The sequence below is a fragment of the Battus philenor genome, unplaced genomic scaffold (assembly GCF_028537555.1).
Source record: "Battus philenor isolate CCGP_79_NKW_IND1 unplaced genomic scaffold, ilBatPhil1.0.hap1 SCAF_13, whole genome shotgun sequence".
Taxonomy (NCBI): Eukaryota; Metazoa; Arthropoda; class Insecta; order Lepidoptera; family Papilionidae; genus Battus; species Battus philenor.
In genome coordinates, this window is record NW_027181675.1 from 8,424,859 (window position 1) to 8,447,005 (window position 22,147).

Sequence of the window (22,147 nt, forward strand, 5' to 3'; positions counted from 1 at the left end):
GCATCATCATTTCGGCGACTTGGACTTAACGGATATGGCTTTGTGTCATAGCCATGTTTCTCCCATAGGTCAGAACAGATTATCATCTTATAAATCAGGCCTTTAAGCTTCACTGGCATCCCTCGATCATAGGTAACGCCAGTTACTTCCCGACAGTTTAGCCAGCCAGCTGCGATTCGGTGTTGTATATTTACCTCCAAATTTCCTGAATTGTGCAACATGGTACCTAAATATTTGTACTCGTCACAGCTGGTAACTTGTTGTCCATCAATGATGAGAGGGGATTCAAGTTGATTAGATTCGTTGCACACCATGTATTGGGTTTTCGCAACATTTAGCTGAAGACCACCTGCCTATAACTGACGTTTCCATTCACTGAGAGCTACCTTCAACTCTTTTCGGGATGTTGTACATACAGCTACATCGTCTTACACACTTTACTATACTGCATATTTATTTAAAAAATTAAAGCGTTAAAATAAGCAGGACGATCTAACGGTTTTTTTTAAATATCACATACATCTACTACTCCTGGTTTACTAAACCTTATAATTTCATGGTCTTCGCGTGCGCTTAAATGCAATTCTTTTTGATGTTTAGAAAAGTCCTTTTTTATCATAGGGAAATCGTACATGGGATACCTCTCCGCTGCGGGGGCAACGAAAGGCTGATCTCCGGCTACAACCATTTTGTTAAAACTACAAGAACGCCTTTGCATACATTTTTTTTTTAATAGAACACAGAACAACACCTTACGTATTTACTAAATTCGCTTTCCATCAAATAAAATTATTGTAGTGATTAAAAATCTATGTTCCGTTATTGGTATAATGTATGAACAATATACATTAAATATATACGTATTGAGTATGTTAAGTTGCGTTATTAATATCATAACGTTGATAGTCAAAGGAGATAATGACAAAAATAAAGGGAAATACCGTTAATAGGTTATTAAAAACCATGAAATTTAAAGTATGTTATGGAGACATTAAATTCATACAGACATTACGAAAGCGTGTTGTTATGTGAATATATGCCAATGGCATTAATTAATGAGTCCAATAACATTCTACGGTTTTTTTTTTTTAAATTAATGCTATTATTAACACTCGAAACAAATGACTAAATACTCACTGTTAAGCATTGCTTCACTGGGGACCGGCACCATCGGTCGATCGTCGACCGGTGATTGTTTTTTCTTATTCTTTTTTTCATCTTCTTGCTGCAAATTGAAAACATCATCACTATCAGACATAAACACTGCACGTTAAAAAACTAATTACAAAATGAAAATCGATGTACAGGTGTATAAACTGTAATATGCACTGGTTTTTTTATCACTACTGATAATATCTATCTTGTTGGCTCGCTTATCAACATTTTGTCTGATCAATATAGCATACAATTTAATATACAATAGCATACGATAACGGTTGAAGTATAAACACGACGTCTTTTATAAATAATAAAAAACAGTATTCCAAAGACTAATTACAACCAATTAAAAAAAAACATTTAAGATTTATTTTTTGACAGCTGATTATACATTTATTTATTAAGTTAAACATTCTAAATTATCTCGTATAACGGACATGTCCACTACCTGCTACTTCCCCTTCTTCATTTTCTATAATAAGATTGTGTATAAGAAATTTCCTCGAATGATAAGTATGCCCATTGTACTTTTATATGTTATAATATTTTTTCTCGTTGCGTGTACAATTAATAGTTTTAAAAATAATAGTAATTACTATACCACTTCACTTAAAAAAATTCTTTGTTAGTATAATCAAACGTGCTAGTACATATATTATTCTTTAAACATAATAATTAAGAGTTTGTATCATCCTAATTTAATACAGTAATGTGTTGTAAATATCAATTAACCTCAGATAATTTTACGCTTCTTAATTCGAGGTCATAATAATATGAACACCAAAAAGATTTTATAATAAATAATCTACTGCTGGAAACAAGCTTCTTGTATAGATTACCGACATAGCTCAGCGGATTAGGAAGATGAAGTCGCACTGAGCAGGACACGATGAGCATAGAACAGATAGCCGCTGGGGCCTCGGGTAGTGGAGACGTCCAGTTTAGCGCAGCGTTAGACATGACTTCCGCCCACAAGTTCGACAAAAGACCGAATTAAGGTCTTCAGAATACGCTGTATGCAAGTCAAACTGTCCTATCGAGAATCTATAAAGTTAGCCTAATGATGAATATTAATTTCCCAAATATGCCTTACGTATGATGTAATTTAATGGTGGTGTTAACAAAATATCAACGTCATTAATAGAATGTGGTTTCAGTTCTTTTTTATATACAATTACATAGTGTATAAATAGATAATTTGATTTTCTTTTATGTTAGCCGATTTTGTCTTTCTTGTACAATGATTTGACGTACACTTAATTCGTAGTAGTGAAGCCGTATTATTGACATTGCCACACTAAGTATTTTAAAATTATTCGATGAAATTACAGAAATATACTGCCGTTTAGCAACAGAAGTTTGTATAAACAGAAATTACTTCTTCCAAAATTATTTTTTAGCAATTTATATGCTATAAATCGCCTTTAAAATAAAATACAGTCGACTGTGAATAACATATAAATAACTTAGTGTATGTTTTAGAAATTATCGAAATATTAAGCATTTTTTTCAATTTTAAAAGTTATGTAAATAAATTAAATATATTGTTGCTTTAAATTTTAAGTAATAAATATTGCATTAGAAATAAAGACAATGTAGTACAATGAAAGTACTTGACTCTAACAGATCAATCAAATATAAGAAATGGATTATTTTAGATCACGTTCATTAATATTAACAAATTAACATGTCCAAAAATAATGACTTTGGTACTTTATTATAGGTAAGGAAATTGGTTCACGTATTGTATGTATAAAAAGAGTATATGTAATTTCCATTCCGTGCCAAGAACTTCCAAAACAAAGACAAGATGTTGCGTCTCTAAAATATCACATCTAAAATATGTCATTGACGACACGTGCAATTAAAGTAATAGGGGATTAACCAAATGATGCATAAATAATACCAACATTAGGCTACAAATCAACTCAGGGCTCGCTTTGCGAAAAAACAGATGACAAGTCAGTTGGTAAATAAACGTTTAATATTAAATAGCAAGCATTCAAAGGAGTTGAATTATTACACATGTATCCGCGTGTTCAAAGAACGCTTTAAATCACTTTTTGACTAAACAACCTAAATGTCTGACAGGATTCGTTACGGTCACTGACTATTTAAAAATGAAATGTATATAGCGTGATTGGATGTAAAAGCTTTAAAGGGTTAAAAGTATAGCTAATTTGTCAGCAAAACGCTTTAAAACTATTACACCTATTTCTGAAATATGTTACGTTAATTTATTTTTACTTTTGGAATACGACAGGCCTACAAGGTACAAAAAGTCTAAATAGAGACTGTAAACAATAATTAATTAAATAAATTCGTATTTTGAAAACGATTTTCATATTACCATTTTTTTGTTGTGTTGCGCCATACATTAATCGACTACAAAGGAAATATACCGACATTTACCCTTTTAAAACTTTTATACCTATAACCAATCACCTTGTGAAGAATTTTATACTGTTGTTTCAAATTTATCGTTAGCACGCGACTGTTTAATAATTAATTTCAATAACGTTTAATTTAAGCTGTCACCATTCGTTAACTTACTAAACTAATCATATTGTCAAGTGGTTTGAAAGAAGTTTAATGAAAATAGACAATAAAATACTTAGTCTGGCCAGAAATACATTTATAATTAAAAATAAACAAAATATTACTTTTGAATTTGGAATCTGCCATTTTCATACGATTGTTCATTATGTTTTTTAACTTTTGCGATAAAATATTGTTAAGTATTATAATTAATATGATATTTAAATTGGAGTGGTGTGATTGTATTATAAAGAGGAAGTTGTCGATTTTTGATTTATGACGCATATTTTAAAGGATAACTTAGAACTTGCAGCCGATAAGAGACTCACTGGTCATTTTTTAACTGGTAATTTAAAAAGAATAAGGTGGTAAAATCTAAACAACTACTTAACCAGCACGCAGAGAGGTCACAGAAAAATTTTGTTCACAGATAAGATTATTTTTTCTCAACTGCGCAATATTTTAACTAGTAAAAAAACCATATTTCGGCTGAAAGCTCAAGAATCTTCCCAATTTGTCAACAGAGTACAACGTGCACCTTATCTCACTTCATTGTTGGTTTAATGTTAGCTATGTAGGTGTGACTGTGGCATATTTTTGTGAAGAAGGTATCAAAATATGGGCACAAGTGTATAAAAATATCATTTAGCTCTTTAACGACGCAATGTTCAATAACCAAGAATGGTCTTTTCAGCAAGACTCGGCGCCGGCATAGCTCGATCCAACAAATCTTGGTTAGAAACGAATGTTACGGTATTCATAAAAGCTCACAGACTGGCTGCCATCTAGTCCTGACCCACTGGCTTGCTCTAAACACCAAAACAATTTGGAGTCCCTAAAACAATCCACACGATTGGCAGTGAAGAATCTTCCCATTGAAAAAGCATGTGCTGTTATTGGTAACTAGTTTCAATGTTTAAAGGACTATATTGTAGCCAATAGTGAACATTTCGAATAAGGTTTCTACATTTTAATGGTTTTATATTTATATATTAAACTAACACACTGTTATAGTAATAAATGTTACATACAATAAAAATGTTGTTAATTTTTGTTACAATAATTATTATTAATAATATATGGAAAAAATGAAACATTTTATCAAAAGTTAAAAAGGGAACTTTTACAAATTAGTTAATGAGGCTGATGATGTAATAATTACAAACATAAATAGAACATTTTCCTGCAATTAAAGATAAGTAATCAAATATTGATAAAATTATATTGAATAACAAATCTCTGAAGAGCTTACTTACGATAAGTATTGTTTTAAGAGGTACCTTTTAAAGTCAGTGCGGTAATTCCCAATACAATCTAAATTGTACACGTCGTATGGTTTTTTTGAGATACCGCTAATTCCTTAAGCAATGCAAGGTAAATTTCAAACCATAAATATGCTAGTGTTTAAAGTTCTGTCCTTGTCATATAAACTGTGTAAGTAAAACGACGAATTAAATTGGAATAAGATTCTTAAAGATAAAAATCATCAAATACTATCATTTTAATCCCAAAGGTAAAATATACTTTAATTTTGAAAAAGTGATATGATAAAAATTAAAAGTATGTAAATGTAAAGAAAGTAAAGTATAAAAAATATATTCTACATATCTATAACATAAGTGACTATACAAATATTTCATCTATGAAAACTCTTCCGCTTTTGTTAATTCAAAACAAATTTTATAACAATGTAGCACGTTCGAATATAAAATTCATGTCATTAGACTAAACATATCATTTTTTCCATGTTACGCTTAAACTTCATGTCATGTTTTTACCTGATGTTAAGTAATAAGGCTTCGAAGGTCAATCTCATTAGTCTAGTCATAGACATTTTTTCCGTTATTAAAGGTTGCTATCTTCCATTAGGTTTTACGCCTTCACCGGGTATTACGTGGCATAGCGTTGAATGCGTTTAGCCTAGACTTCTGTACAGAAATTAAGCATAAATAAAAAAAAATAATAATAACAGTATTTATTTTTTAACTATTATGACTAACAACAACAGTATTATCATATTTTTTATTATGGTCAAATAATTTGTTAACCTTTTTACTCTTTTTTGACACATACTTAGTCTGGACATAAATGCAATTACAATTAAAAATATACGCATCACATTACAATTTGGATTTTTTTTGTATGAATATTTGTTGTTTATTTTTTTATTTGCCGGCCAAACGGTATTAGTGAGGCATTGAAATATAAAATTAAAATATTATGAATAATAACAGGAATCATGTATATATATCTGAACATAAATTTCTACATAGTCGTTGGCCATATTAAAGAGCGAGGGTAATGTAGAAAATTATATGCATAGTAAAGTTTCATAAACTTATGCTACATACTTTGTTCACTCTGCACAGTAACAATGAATACGAATGCTTTGTAACATTCCCGACATTTTACTTGCGAATTCTGCGGCTATCAAAGAATGAGACAGTTTAAAATTCTTGCAACTGTGACTGGTAGACAAAATAATACAAAGGCAAAAGGAAATTTCACGATGATGTAATTTACTGCAAAGTATTAATCGATAAAAATTTGTAATCGATCATTAATTTAGATTTAAAACTACTTTAATAGATTTATTCGCCATATAAATATGTCCTCTTTTATAATGAGTAAAACAGTCCAAAGAAGATACGATTCCTCTGATCATATATTAAAATATGAATATCTCATTCAAAATAAATAACTATTCACTATAGCGTTAAAATTGCGAAACTGCCAAGTTATTAGTCCCTCAACTGCCCATAGGTAGTCAAGTCAGAAATGCGGAGATCCGTAGACAAACGACATAACCTAAATAGCCGGTGAATTAACAAGTTGAAATGGCAGTGAAGAGGCCGCATGGCACGCAGAACAGATGGCCGCTGGGGCTCCAATGATCTGGACTGAATATCATGGTTCCGCTACCAACCGTTCCTATTGGAAATATACGAGGCAGGCCCATGTCCAATAGTGAACGTCTTACGGCTATAATGATGATAATATTATAGCATTTTCGGCACTCAAACAGCCACAATTATTCCGACATTATTGAAATACTTTGAAATGAAAGCTTTCTTATTTATGTAAGACGTAATTTTAATCATGAAAATATTTTCATCCATTATCTTCAAATTTATACACTATCTGACTTGAATTCGGAAACCATCTTAGTGCGCCTATAGTCAATGACATGAGTATGAGTTTAATCTGTATATTAAATAACGACACTTTCTCCATACTTTCACATCTCCATGCTTCCCGTAAGGAGAATAAAAACAACGTTGGATAAATAAAAGCATTCAAAGTCAGCCTTTGATGTTCTGAACACAGTATGCCCTAACTTTTTAAATTTATTGTATTATATTTATTTATCACAATTCCTTTGGTATAGTTAACGAAGTTTTATTATCTCAAAAACATTTTTATGCGATTTCATTTAACAGCAATAAATCTTTATTAAAATGGGTCGTATATTGAGACTTACCTTCCTTCTGCTTCTTGACGTGGTGGCCATACCCTGAAAATAAATGTCTGTTTTTAATATACTCGTTATTGAATCAAAGATTTTTATTTTGACTTAACGTCTTCAGCAACAGAATTTTTACTCTTCCGAAATTAAACAGTATAGCAAGCATAAGTATTATTAAGTATTGGTTAACTTAGTAGAGATTTTAAAATTTAGTTAGGAATGTATCCGTAATAACAATTTTAAATTTAAGCATAGACTAGTTATAAATTAATAAGTATATAATAAATACTCCATAGTGATACTACACGACAGAGTAATAATATAGTTTCAATCATTATCGACCTAGGATGTTGTCATAAACTACTAATTATTATATTAAGAAATAGAAACATCGTCTGAACGTAACAAAGCCAAGAAAACGACTAGAGCTTTCTATTTCAATATTCTATTAACACGATGACTCCACTTTTACGTTTGTCTTAATCGCCCAGTAGCATGTTGGCAATCATTGAACAATTGATTTCGCCACAACGGCTCTCTTTCAACGGAATGTACTTTAGGTCAAGCTAAACATAGAATTATTGTACTCAATGTGCCGTCATGCCATTTCGTTTTTTATGACCGCTTGTCTAAAATAAAACACAAGAATTATCAAACCATATTAATTTTACTAAACATCATTTAGTTATTCATCTTTACTGTTACGACATATTTAACATCTAAAAATTAAATAACCTGTGGATCTTCCCTGATGTGATTTCGCATAGGACTTCTTTAATCGTTTATCTTTGATAATTATTCTAATAATTTCTAGCAACGTTTCGCGTGTAACATTGTCGCCGTAAATTTTTATTTTTCAGACGTTTTACGAATATTCTATAAAGATCAATATCTCTTTATTAAAGATGTAAAAATTTTCACAAATACTTCCATGATAATGATATAATTAGAAAGCTAAGTTTTAAGAAAACTTAATCTTAAAGAGAGAGTAGATTTGTTTGCACGCGAATGTAATACGCGTAAAAAGTTCTCGTAAACGTTGAGATTCAAAACTTGTGTATATTCCTCTATCTAATGCCATTTATATAGACTGCACAAAAAATTAATGTATCAAATTAATAATACTCGTAGTAAATATAATATTTTAAAATTAGTTTAAACATTTCAAAGTCCGTCCTCTCAATTTCGTCATTTGTCGCCAAACGGTTCGCGTATGAAGTGACCTTAGTGTTTTTTTTTTCTACGATAAATACTATTCGCCCACTACAATTCACAGCTGCATATTTAAGTTGACACAGATTTATGGACGCATCACTAAGGGTCTCTGTGAACCCCAGCTCGATCTGTAACATTATTTATTTTATCAGATATGAATACCTTGAAATCTAAGACCACTGAAATGGTCGCTTCGTGAAAATATTTAGGGCAAGGGAGACCATTGGAACGTCGGCCTGGTCTATCACTTCGTACGCGTTTAGCATTCCGATACTACATTCGATAGGTTGATATTATGCATTATGAAATTACTACACAAGTAAAATATACTCTGTAACCTTTAGAGGTGTCGAGTCCATCTTAGATATTACGAGTAATTACAAACAAATTCTGGCTTGTTATGACAATATTGTCTAAACACAATTATATATAACAGACTTTTTAACGTAATTTGCCCTGGAAACATTGTGTTTCATCGTATGGTTGAGGATATCACTTTATTTTTATTAAAATATTTGTTATTAATATTTACATTCAAGTAAGACAATTTTGAACATAAACAGTAAACTGTTCCTCAATATATTTTCGCGTGACAGATGCTGTTACACATAGCCTGGCACCCATTTTTTTTTAAATTGGCGTTTCTCCAAGAGATTCCCGGAGGAAACGTTAAATATTTCCCCGAAGCATAAGAAGTTGCCCACTAAAAGTAAAACTATCAATTCTTAGTGACCTACTGAACGCTTATGAAGGATTTTTATACAGATAATCTCATTTTGTTTTACTTTGTAATTATAAAAAAAACAATATATGTATGTACTTTTGTCTTTTCATTCTATTTTGTCACCAACTTTCAATATATATGACATAAATAACCATCATAATAATTAAGATTTATCGTAGGTTTCTTTGTAAGAAAATTATGAGTAATGGATTAAATTAAGTTTTCTTGAGTTTTCTTTTACAGTGTAAGTTTATTACTAAATAGCGTATTAATGCGGCTGTAATTCTAAATCATGAATTTTGTAATAAAACATGAGACTTAACTATTTTAAGGGCGTACATAAACAATCGCGCGTACTTAAATGAATCAAAAAGGTGTCATGGCTAAAGCGTATTAAAACATGTTATTAGTAAGGCAATAAATTAAGGGTTCCCAAATTAAATTATCTTAATCTCGTGAGCCAACTAACGCACGATTGACCTCCAAACATGTCGCATTAACCTGGTCATGTCTTGATTGTGTTTCAATCAAAAATAGCAGGAGCAGTGGCCGACTTGCCTATCTTCTATTTATAATCACACACCGTACCGCATGATGCGTACTCTCAAATTGCTATTTCCTGTTATACCAACGTCTCTAAATTTATTCCACATTTTCAATAAAGGTAACACATTAATTTGCTTCTGATTATTTAAAATCTAACTTCTAAAGTTAGTTAGTAATATTTTGATGATGATTATGATTTTAATGATTATCGAATAAAATAAACCAGGAAATTAATATCGTGATACAAAATATGAAAACGTGAGATTTCTTGGGAAAACATTTATGATGAAAAAGTATAAAAATGTAAAACGACCGTTGACCTGTACATAACAGTACAGTCTACAATAGTACTAAGTATCTTAAATCATTCTTATTATCATAATCATCAGATTGAAAATTACAAAAATAACAACTAATTCAAACAAAAATATTAATATGACATTTTAGATTTAATTTTTAAAAAAATTCATTAAAAACAGTATTGAATCGAAAGAGTATAAATAAAACGTAAAATACAGGATATGTATATAAAGTTTGTACTTGTGATCCATTTAAAAAAGGCATACGATAAAAAAATATATTAATTGGACAATATTATAATTGACATCCCAAAGTAAAGTTTTTTGTTTGCGACAGTCATTTACAAACAATTAATCTTCTGAAATAATAAATGTCTTAAAGGCTCTACGCTAGTAGACTCTATGATGATTTTTCATAATGATTTTTTTAAATATACTTATAATTTATATAAAACTGCAAGAAAACGTTCATAAGAGTTTGTCAGAACCACCATTCTTGGTCAGCAATTCGACAGGAAAAATATAACGCACGTGTGGTAATAATGTATTGTATATGCTTTGCTTCTTCCTATTGGTGGTTCCATTAGAAGAAGTAGAGCATGTTCTTTGGTCTGTTAAAGCCAGAAAATTTTGGTTTAGCAGTTCAGATATGATTTTGCCGAAACCAATGTAAGATATAAATTTTAACTACTTAAAAGTTCTATAAGGTTTTTCCTTTTCTCCTTAGAAACCTCTAGAAGTGTATATATGGAAAGCTAAAATATCGTTACAGAACCTCGTTTAAAAGTTTTCGCATTTTTTACAATAATTTCCTTTTTCATTGAACAATATAAAATTCAACATTACTACATAAAACTTCAACCATATACCCTAGAACCAATAACCTTTAATATTCAGGAAAATCGTCTTCAAAAGAAAAGATCCAGCTTAATATTTTATGGGAGCTATGCCCGTGGAATGTTTAATCTTCGGGAAATAAAGGAGGGCAATGCCGACGTCGCGTCTGCGGATCGATGCGGTCAAACCTTAATGCGATGGAAGCAACCTTGCATCGGCACTGCCCTTGCCCGTGACAAACGAGCTCGTGGAACATTACGTAGCTCGATTGATGGATTGTTGTACTTGTATTACTACAAATACCACAAAGCATCTTTGAAAAAACATTATGATTTATGAATACATAGTAAACTAAATTTGTAAGTTCTATGTTTTACGCGCGGTCGTATATTTTTATTTAAAATTACAACGTCATAAATTGCAACGGACATGTTATTCCAAATTTTCGTGGTGAAATAGTGGTTTCAGAAAAGATAAAAGGCTACCGCGGATTATAAATTTTGATGGAAGTTACGTTATAAGGCACAACATTTGGATTACGTTGGTATTAGATTGATGATCTAACTTGTAGTACTAATTAAACTATATCTGAAGACCAAACAACTAATGTGAACAAGTACTACAACTTAGGCAAAATAACTAAAAATAAATTCGTATTGAGTTAGTAAAGTGGAAGTAGGCGCGACAATTTCTCTATAACCTGAACAGACGCGAAATCATAAATTTGTTTTCATTCTCGATGACTAAAGTACCGGAAGATTTAGAAATTTCCTCTACTGCTGAGAATCGTGGCTTATTCTGATTCAGTTAACCGATTAACACTATCCGTAGTGTTCTGCTGCGTATGGCGGCACTATTTGGTATTTCAGGTAACGTTTTATTTGTTCTGAACCCCGTTTTGGAGTTTAAAAAAAAAACACTGTTTAGCATTTAATAAAACCCTGATTTCTTTCTTCTGGCGCACGAAATATTAAAATTCCTCCGGGAATTAGTTGCAGTACCACTATACGATGATATTTTGGGAAGGTGCGGCTTTTCACCGCTCGATATTTATCGTACATATACTTTGTATGAGTATAATACGATGTTCGATTTTATAATGTAGGCGCTGTAGACCGCGATTTTGTAGTTTTTTCTATCGTCAGCTACATTCAAATCGACATGACTTGAAACATGGTAATAGGTTACAGGTTAAAGGGTACATTCATTCTTATTTGCACTCGCCTTGTATAATGTGATCGCCATAAAATTATTTTAAAATGCGACAGGCCAATTACTTCTGCAAGTACATAATCTGCAAGGACAGATTATAAACAATAATTAGTTTTAGTAATTCGAATTTTACGAACACCTTTTCTAATAATATTAACATTATTTATTACTAATATAACATTATTTATTATTTCTGAAACCATTGATTTTTGGATAGATTGTACCATACATTAATTGACACCAAACGAGATATACATTCACCCATTTTAAGCTTAAAAAACCAATCACTGTATAACGCAAAAAATCTAAGTAATATTATATTAGCGGTTAGTAAATAAAAAATTCCAAAAACACGCAAAAATAAATTCAGTTAATTAATGACATTATATTATAGTGCACAGTGTTTAATGATGTTTTTAAATAATGTTTAACATAATTTAATTTCATTCAAATAATATAAGAGATAATTTTATGACACTTTCGTATTAACCAATGACATGTAAAAAATTTTTATTAAGAATATTACAAAGTAATTAACATATTTCATTCATGAAAATATATATTAATTTAAAGACTTCACATATTAGTTGTATGTAAATTATATTATCTGCAAAATGAGTTAAATATTTATTTTTTGGTGTTTAAGAATTAAAGAACTATTTTTATACTGCTATTGACTTAGTCGTTCTCATAAATCGCTCATTTTTCTTGAATCTGACCGGCTGAGATGTTTTGAACAGATGTTTGGTAAAGCAATTTCATAAGAATTTTTATATAGTAACAACTTAAATCTCTCACGACAAATAATCCAACGCAAAATGAGGACTTCTTCCTTCAGCGTTAGCTTTATGTGACAAATTCCAATAAACTCATACCAGATACAAATTCATCATCATCATTTCAGCGGAACGTCTACTGCAAGACATATGCCTCCTCCATATATTTCCGGACATAGGTGCCGTTGAAAGCGGACCTGCATCCAGCGTCTTCCGACGACTTTAACCAGGTGGACGGACATTGTGAACGTCCTGCGCTACGGTTGCTGGTCCGTGGCCTCCACTCTAGAATCTTAAGACTCCAGCGGCCATTTGTTCTGCGCGCCATTTGGCCCGCTCACCGCCACTTCAACGTGCCAACTCACTACGCTATTTCGGTTACTTTCGTCCATTTACGGATCTCCTTATTCTTGATTCGCTCTCGTAGAGAAATCTTGACCTTACCCATGAAACTCAAAGTGAGAGACGATGCATACACTTTTAAATCTCGGATAACATTCAGTTTTTGAACTCTACCTTTTTAATTAAAGTAAATATATTGTTAACTCACATTTAAATAAAGAAGTCCCAATTGTACACATCATACCGCTATGATTATCGTAAAATTATATTGATAATCTAACATTTCTATATAAATCAGACTGTCTGATAAGAACGCCGTTAATTTTAGCTTTTTTCCCTGAGTTATGATTTACATGCAAGGAGATTATATTTAAATATAACGAGATTGTAAGATGAGTGTGACGAGATGAGATGATGAGATTGTAACGATTGAGTTAGATTGATGTTGTTTGCAATCAAACATATAAATATTGTATTATATTTGCTTTATAATAAAAGCAAAAACTACAATACTTGGGCATATATTTTAATAACAAGTTTTATAGTTAAAACGAATTAAACTTTTATGAAGAATCGGTTTTTAAAAGAAATTGACAGTTTAGAATAGCGCTAAATAGCGACGAATCAATAATAAATAAATAAAATAAAGGCAGTTTTAACTTAATAAACAATATAAATAAAGCAATGACTAAAATACATTCACATTTAGAGACAGTTTCAAATATGAATATTAATTGAGTTTTAAAATGTATAAATTTGTCTTTGATCGAGTAATTCTCAACTCCTCGAAATTATTAATAAGTACATAAACAACTCGATAAAGCAATTCTTTACTAAACACCTGTTTACAGCATCAAAAGCGGCCACATTAAAAAAGTGCGATAAATGAGGACACCTAACTCTATTGCTTGGTTTAGGTTGAAGTTGATTCTGTTAGCCCGGAGGCTTTTACAGCTTCATCGGAACTGAGTTCACAGAGCGTACGGGTCCGTGACTAATTCTATTGCTAAATGAAGATAGTACTTAGTTTTTTTTTTATTAAATAAAATCAGCGTTTAACTTATAACGTTTATGAAAGAAAAGATTTACTTACTGTCCAAAAAAAAAATTATATCAGGAAATTCTTAATGCAGAGGCAACAATATGGTGTGATATGCACCGCACCGGCACTAAAATCGCACAGACACAGCACCAGACGTCGATACTGAAATGTTCGTATGCACTTTACTATCGCTATCAGCCCTTGCCAATGGACGATAGGTCTAATCGTAAAGTGTACGTATGAGTACCAAACTAATGTCCCACCTTCTAAACACAAAAAAATGTAAGATACAGTGAAGTTACGAAAGCTAATAATTACTTTCGTCATTACTATTGTCAATAAACAACACAAAATCACTGTACAAATATAGACAATGGGCTCTTCACTTTTATTTGATGGAAAAAAGTGGTCTAATTGTAAAATCTTAATACAGAATTTAGTTTACAAACAGATTAACGTTCAACTCACTTCACAGAAATTTATATCAACACCAACGCACTGTACAGCGAACAAATTAAAATCATTCGTTCTCTATATATGTAAAAACAGTTTTAGTCCAAAATATTGAAAGTATTTAAGTAATGGTGACATATTATTAAGAATTTTAATTAGGGTGAAGGTTATGTGTAAATGTTATTTTTACCTAAAGTTATCAGGGAATTAAAATTTATGTTCGAATTGGAATAGGGATCGCACTAGTAACACCAAAATTTTAAATAGATGTTTTACCTATAATGATGGCAGAATATGAAGCGAGTAGCACACGGATGCGGAGAGTAGATAGATGTGTTCTCAGAAGCTGGCGGCCGTGGTAACCGACCTGCAGAGTTCGCACGAGTGGCCGATGTCACCACGCTCGGCCTTTGTACGTCGCAGCGGTTCGTTTATTACGCGGGTATTTCGGTATATCACAGCCATCCGACAAATCACGGCCGTGCGACCCGGCCTGAACGAGCGCTAATAATAAACTTGTTTATATTTTTTATTTTTTCCCAATGACTTTTTCGATTATCCATCGTCTATCACCTGAGCTAAACGAGATCGAACGGCGTGGACCATCCACGTGCTTGGAAGCTATTTACGCGACACTTTTCGGAATTTGTACGGAGAGAAACGTTGGCGCCAAAACCAATTTTGATATTGGCGCTTTTATAAGAGGTAGGGTGGGGAGGGATTCATGAGGCGGGTACGTACCGAGAGCGTATCGGAGATAGCGCTGCAGAAGGCGCCGAAACTGGAGTGCGCGGGCGAGGTCGACGGACCGCCGCTTGCACGGTCCATAGCGGTGTGCCGCGCCCGGCGAACAACTACGCCCTCGCGTTACATAAACTCCGCCACTCGCTCCCACCTGTCTGTTGTCGCTACGTTCTGGCATCACATGCAACCCACAACAATAACACTAAATAATTATAGACAGACCATTTTAAACGCAGTAAGCCGCACATAACGCGAGAGCGCTTTATTACAATAAAACAATGTAATGTATTACAGTTTATTTTACACAAAAATAATACATAGTACATTTTCAATAATGTTATGAGTACAGCGCGGTTCAAATACGACGTAGTTTTGTTTTAACCTAGCTGCCCAAATGACATTTGTGGATAACGCGGGCGCGGTAGGACAGGGTTCAGAGAGCGCTCAGCCTACAACCACTTTTAAGGTAACGAAGCTCGTCGGCTACCTGGGTTAGCCGGATTGGGTACTTCATCCTCATAATATGTACAAGAAATTTCTACCTATATACCAATTCATCACGACATCTATAAAACGATACAGCTTAAAGATTTGAAATATAATAATAACATATTTTTTTCGCCGAGCGGAGGTCACCTTAGAACGAATTTTAAAAATTTTCACGCGCAGGGGGATTGAAGCGGCGTTCACCAACAACAACCTCAATACTCAACCAACACCTTCTCAATCTATAGGTATCTTGGTTAAAATATTTTATATGTTTAAACAAAAATAAGAAATCGAAATTGAATATGGTTAAAAAGATATTATTAGGAAATGTAGGCCAAATCTTAATTACACCGACTTAGACTAAATAACACAATAGAGCTTGCTCCATAATACAATGTGAATATATTTAAATTTGACGTTTTAACGTCAAAGAATAAGTCGCAATGAATAAGCTTTAACATAGTACTGTAGATATTAACTTGGAGGATATTTCTCATGTAAACGGTAATCAAATGAACGAGCCATTTTTCCAGAGTTACCACTAACTCTATTTTGATATATTATTTTTTAAATAACAGAAAGTGGAGTAAATAACATTTGCAAGTACTTTTGTTTATTTGCATCGACAAGATGAAGTTAGTGAGGAAAGCATGCAGAACAGATGGCTGCTGAAGCCTTAAAATTCTAGAATGGAGATAACGGATCGGCAAGTGCCGGACATTCATACACAAGATGAACTGATAAGAACCTATTCGGGAGACCTATGCCGAGCAGTGGACGTTCTACAACTGAAATGGTGACAAAAATTGTAAAACATTATACACATTTTAAATACAGAAAGAGTAAAACAAAGTTTACTTTTGTCTGATAATTTATATTTCAATAAATAAAACGGTGTTAATAACCGAATACTTTAAAACAAAAGCTGTTTAAACAAATGCGTAATACAAGATATCGTCACTACTCTTTTTATAGCTAAAAGTTTGTAATGATTTCATGTATCAACTACAGAATTATGGAAATATTTTACACGTAAAACTGATAAGTATCGCAATGGTTATGTCTAGTTACATAACGCGGATCCAAGTATATTGGTCTACAATCATATTAATTATAAGTATATTCGTTTTGCAATCTGAACCTGGCAGAATTAAGCGTGTGGTTGGTGGAGTTGACGTCGCTTGTGGTAAACCTTAAATAAATATTAATTACTACAGAAAATACATTTAATCTTATCAATTAATTACTTTTACTAACATTACACAAAAAAAATCTTATTGTGAAGGTTCCCAAATCCAAATAGTGTCGTTACAAGAATCTAATGGGTCTCTTCACGTGTGTGGTGCTGTGATAATAACGCGAGACTTTGCCGTGACAGCTGCTCATTGTGTTCAGGATTCCTTGCAATATCAACTGCAGTTTTTTAACTGGTGTGCAGATAACTCCCCGGCACCGCAAGCTAGAGTATTGGAAATCATCAAACATCCCGAATATAACAAGTATGATTAAAAATAACATTTGTTTTATATTTCATAAATTAAAAGTCATACATGTGAAACGTTGTTGTTGTAGTAGATTTACTACAACAACAACGTAGCCTTTACATAGATATTACAGTTAACTGCATAGTAACTTCAGAGGTATTAGAAGTATTCAAGTTGTTTAACTATTTACGTTAGTGTTCTGTGACTACTTCTAGAATGGCAAAAGTAAAGAATCAGGCATTTTTCCAAATTTCACATCAAAGGCAATAAAATTTTGAAACTGAATAAAGACGAAAATAAAGAATGTGCCCGAAGTAAATTAAAAAAATGGGCAAAGTTTGACAGCCTTTTGTTTGTGTTTATTTACAGCCACATGTTTCTACAAATATACGCAATCCATCATTAATTGATCACATATGTGTGAACTTATTTCTGTGGTTATACAGCAAAAGAGACAAGTTGAGCAGAGCGTTGACCTTATGATCATTACCGAGTTCCACCAATAGTTTCACTTGCTATGGCGACGTTTAAAAGTAATATTCTCAATTATAAATGATTTGTTAAAAAAATCTCTGTGCTACTTTTACTTAACATGATCTCTTGCGGCCCTGACTTTAAAAATTATTGACTATGTAGTGTATATATAGAATCATATAAATAGAGAAAAACTTTGTCAAGGCGATAGAATGCAGTCTTTTACCCGATTTATGTCAACACGACATTTTGTATGGTTTCAGGTATACGCGAGCGCACGACATTGCTTTGTTACGGATACAGCTTGACAGGTATGACATAACATGGCCCGACAGTTCCATATTACCGAACACTTCATTTGGTTTATCAGGTGACTATGAGTACAGCGATAACACAAATATTTTCCTTCTCCCATTACGTTTTAACAGCTTAATTAACTATTAACGTGATTTCGGTATATATTTATGGAACAAATTCAAATATTTGTTGTTTTTTTTTTTAACAAATCACTATAGAGGTTTTATAGCTTCGAACCATTTTTTTATTGAGTGCGTATTCAGACAAATTGTTTTAACGACTTTGCATTTTATAAAAGAAAAACACAAAAGACATAATTAGTATCTGTGTAACAATGAGAATTCATTTATTAACACTAGTATAAAACGTTTAAACTAGATTATCCCAGCTGCCAACGGGGCAATCAATTTTCCATATTGTGACAACAATATAATAAATCATAGTGCTAAATACGCTTACACAAAATAATATAATACTGTTACATGCTCACTGTGGTGCATATGTTTGATTTATTACTTATTACATTACAAGATAATTGGCGCAGAAATGTTAATGAAAATATATAATATTAATTTAATAAAACTCGCGTCAAACTTACGCCTAAATGGGGTCTTTGGCGTTATTAGGGTCTATGAACTAACTAACTGTTACCACTTACCGTGTCATCGAACATGTTATACCAGTATTATTGTTTGATATTTAATAAAAAAAAACATTGGGTTATATGGTTTTATTTAACAAATGCTGTTTCAGTTCAGAAATCTATTGGGGATATAGCATAATCGCCACGCTTGTCAGGCGGGTTGCAGTGTGGTATTATGTTACGCAGAGGACGCTGTTCCTCATCGTCGGAAAATTATTTAGTGAGCGATGCCAATCCCAATGAACATTAGTGATTTCACTGCATTGGGAGGCTTCTACCAAGCTCATAGCTGCATTTTATGAAAGTTCTATCGTGTGACTACGTTGTAAAAAAACTTGAGCGTAGTTGTAATAGACGCATTTAACATTCCGATACGAGTGTGCTCGAGTGAACCGAACCACGAATAGATCAGTTGCTATAACTAGTATATTAAAATATAAATCCGTCTATAAGAATGTACTACCACTTCTGAAAGCTTTGTCGCTGGGAGAAATCGTTTTCGAACCTCAATCAGGGCTCCTAATCTTAATTGAAGAAGCCTGCCTGAAATATAACTGTATTAAGCGGACTGATGACCGTCTTTGTTAGCGAGTATGGTAATCTGGTGTTTTTCGATGTAGTCATAAAATAGTGCAGTGACAATAACTAAAATAACTAAAGCGTTTATCATGTTTCTTCCAAGGAAAAAGTAAAAATATACGAATGTAGTTTTACTAACTAGTTTAGACCATCAGTAAAGTGATATAAGTAGGCTTGTGATATAATATTTAATAGCGGCCCGGGCCAAGAACCAGGTCTTGAGGTAGCTCTCGAGTTTTGCTACCGGAAACGAGATTTAGGTTATGCGTCATCGGCGTGTTGCTTCTTTAAATCCTCGGAATCAGTAAATGCAATATGGCAACAGTGACCATCTGTCACAAAAGAATTTAATTGCAATAAACTTTTATCATACTTTTCAGGTGATTGTATCTTCTATGGTTATGGCTACACAAATATAGATACTAAAACTTGTTCCAATCATTTGAAAGCTATAACGTTAAAAATTATTTCATTAGATGATTGTACTGACACATTAGGCCCATTTTTGGCCCCTGACGTCGATGGTGGAATGTTATGTGCGCTCGGGGATGGTGTTGACGCCTGTCAAGTAAGTAACTTTTTTACAATTCATAGGTTCCACAGTTAAAATGTGCAAGCTTAATCATCATACAATGATCCCTACACTAACTCTCCTGGTCTCAACACATTAGCTTGATAAAAATTTTTATTATCTCATTTCATTTTTAAAAAATTTAACTATTTGTATATATATAATTATATTTATGCATGTGCTTCTAGTGTGTCGTATCCTAGTTTTCTAAACAAATGAAATAAAATATTAAGAATACCTTAACAATTAATTTATTATTTTTAATATAATTGAACTGATTTTTTTTTCAGAATTAATTTCAGTCTAAGTATCAGTATAATAAGAAAAAAAATTAGTTCTGTAAAATTTTGTCACCATACTTCACCGATTAACGCGAAAGAATAAAGTCCAATTAAGATAACGAGGTATTTCATGTACCATGCGAGTATTTTTAGTCGATCGCAGATTTGATTCGAGGGATACAATGTTGTGTAATTCCCACTTTGTGTATTAATTATATTGGATGGCCGCAGCTTACAAACAAGTTTCCAGAGGATGAGCGGCAGCGTCTTCAGCGTATCTTAATACCAGACTGCGATCAACAACACGCCTGCCAAGCGTAGCGATTATGGTATATTTCCCCTGATAGATGTTGAGGGAGGCCTAGGCCTTACAGTGAGCGACGTTAGTAAGCGTTCATGGGCTGAAACTACGAGAATTTTCGTAGTTTCCACCATTAGTGCAAAGTACCAATAGTGGTGCTTTCCGTTGATTAACGGAACCATCACAAATATTAACAAAACACCTCACTTTTAAATATAGTGTAGTACATACAGTATTTAAATAAAAAAAACTTGATGTAAAATTTTCTTACCTTAGGGCGATTCCGGAGGACCATTGATATGTGATGAAAAATTACAAGGAGTTAGCAGTTACGGAATAAGCTGTGCAGTACCTAAGTTGCCTGGAGTATACACAAGTATCGGAATTCATTTACAGTGGATAAATAATGTAACAAATGCATACAAATAAAACTACATATTTTTTATTAAATGCATATGTTTTTATATAAACAAAATGTTTTTGCTGGCCTTTTTCTACTAATTTATCACTAGTAATCTAATGTGCAGGCTAACCCAAATTCGAAATATTGATGCTTATTGGAATAATTTTTGTACAATTGTAGCTATCGCAGTATAAGCTACACATCTATAGCAGAAATGGTTTCGCGTCACAACGGACAGTATTCTTCAAGCAAAGTTGTAGGCTTTTTTAACCACCCTTCATCTAGTTACGTGCGACGAAGTTGTAGATTGCAGCCGCGATCTACACCCGCGCGACGGACCTTGCTCAGAAAAAATAAAGGAGCAAAGCTGCTTCCGAAAAATATATTGTGTGGCTATGACAAACGAATTCTTTCCCAAACAGAAGAAGAGGGCGGAGATCAAACGTCGACACACGCAGCGACCCATAAGTCCGATCTGTGCTGCCGTAAGTCCCACGAAACTTTAAAAGCCAAAATGGTTAACAGCGCCAACACCAATCGAATATAGTATACTAGCGTGCCAGTTGATACGCGGCGCGACTGTTGGAATCCTTTATGATATTATTCCCGCGGGTATATAAATAACCACGTGTATAAAAGTGGACGTCCTACGATGATGTTCTTGTAATTTCATGATACAAAATATATTCATCAAAGCGCATAGATATTTGCGAATGTTCTGATAAACTTATTTAAAACACTACAACAGTTACTCATTGAATTAGCGAAATAGAAATATTAACAATATATCTTTTTCAATTCCTACTTACAAAGTTTTCCTTTAGTAACATAGCCTTAAATATGCAATTATGTTTAACAAAACCAACCAGGTTTAGGTTGTTAGTAGATTGTTTTACAAAACGTCTATATAAGTACAACCTTGACTTCTATTTTGGTCGGAAAATGATAAAATCACAAAAGTGATTATTTTAATGTAAGATAAGTTGAAGGTTTCTTAGCGTATACTCCTGACGGAGAAAGAGGTGATGGGCGACAAAGAAGTTTGACGCAATAATTTTTACAGGCAATAAATACTACGCAAGTGTATGAAATAACAACTAATTTTCGTCAAATTATAAAGCGTATTTCTATATATTATTCGCAGTAATATAAGCAATCAAGTAAAATATTGCTAGACTCTTACGTCGCGACATCCCTAAACTTTAATAAATTCTAACTTTATTTACGCTATTATGAAAAAGTAAAAAATTAACATGTCATTTTCTAAATACAC

General features: G+C 32.6%; 2 protein-coding genes across 4 annotated transcripts in view; one reads left to right on the forward strand and one right to left on the reverse strand.

Annotated features, from left to right (window-relative positions):
• Eip63F-1 (Ecdysone-induced protein 63F 1) overlaps positions 1-15,471 on the reverse strand; it is a 27,474-nt gene extending 12,003 nt beyond the window's left edge. Inside the window, exons 1-3 of one of the 3 annotated variants that reach the window (XM_068777098.1) lie at positions 15,350-15,471; positions 7,178-7,210; positions 1,138-1,225 (exon numbers count right to left, since the gene is read on the reverse strand). In XM_068777098.1, the coding sequence (XP_068633199.1) occupies positions 1,138-1,225; positions 7,178-7,210; positions 15,350-15,436 (208 nt within the window). In that variant the 5' untranslated portion in view covers positions 15,437-15,471. Of the gene's footprint in view, positions 1-1,137; positions 1,226-7,177; positions 7,211-14,206; positions 14,304-14,884; positions 15,265-15,349 lie in introns of those variants that run through there. The other 2 variants (XM_068777099.1, XM_068777100.1) reach the window with 2 other exon arrangements.
• A 275-nt stretch (positions 15,472-15,746) lies between these two features.
• LOC137933477 (trypsin-2-like) lies at positions 15,747-20,900 on the forward strand. The gene is made up of 5 exons (XM_068777436.1): positions 15,747-15,843; positions 17,127-17,340; positions 18,063-18,169; positions 19,699-19,886; positions 20,748-20,900. The coding sequence occupies exons 1-5, from the start codon at positions 15,747-15,749 to the stop codon at positions 20,898-20,900; spliced, it is 759 nt and encodes a 252-aa protein (XP_068633537.1).
• Positions 20,901-22,147: the final 1,247 nt, after the last annotated feature.

What these genes read in the sequence shown, in the direction of transcription:
- LOC137933477 (XM_068777436.1), top strand. Translation starts at nt 15,747, where the DNA reads ATGACATTTGTGGATAACGCGGGCGCGGTAGGACAGGGTTCAGAGAGC. An exon ending in GAAGCTCGTCGGCTACCTGG is followed by an intron (nt 15,844 to 17,126) that starts GTTAGCCGGATT and finishes CTTATTGTGAAG; the next exon opens with GTTCCCAAATCCAAATAGTG. An exon ending in AAACATCCCGAATATAACAA is followed by an intron (nt 17,341 to 18,062) that starts GTATGATTAAAA and finishes GTATGGTTTCAG; the next exon opens with GTATACGCGAGCGCACGACA.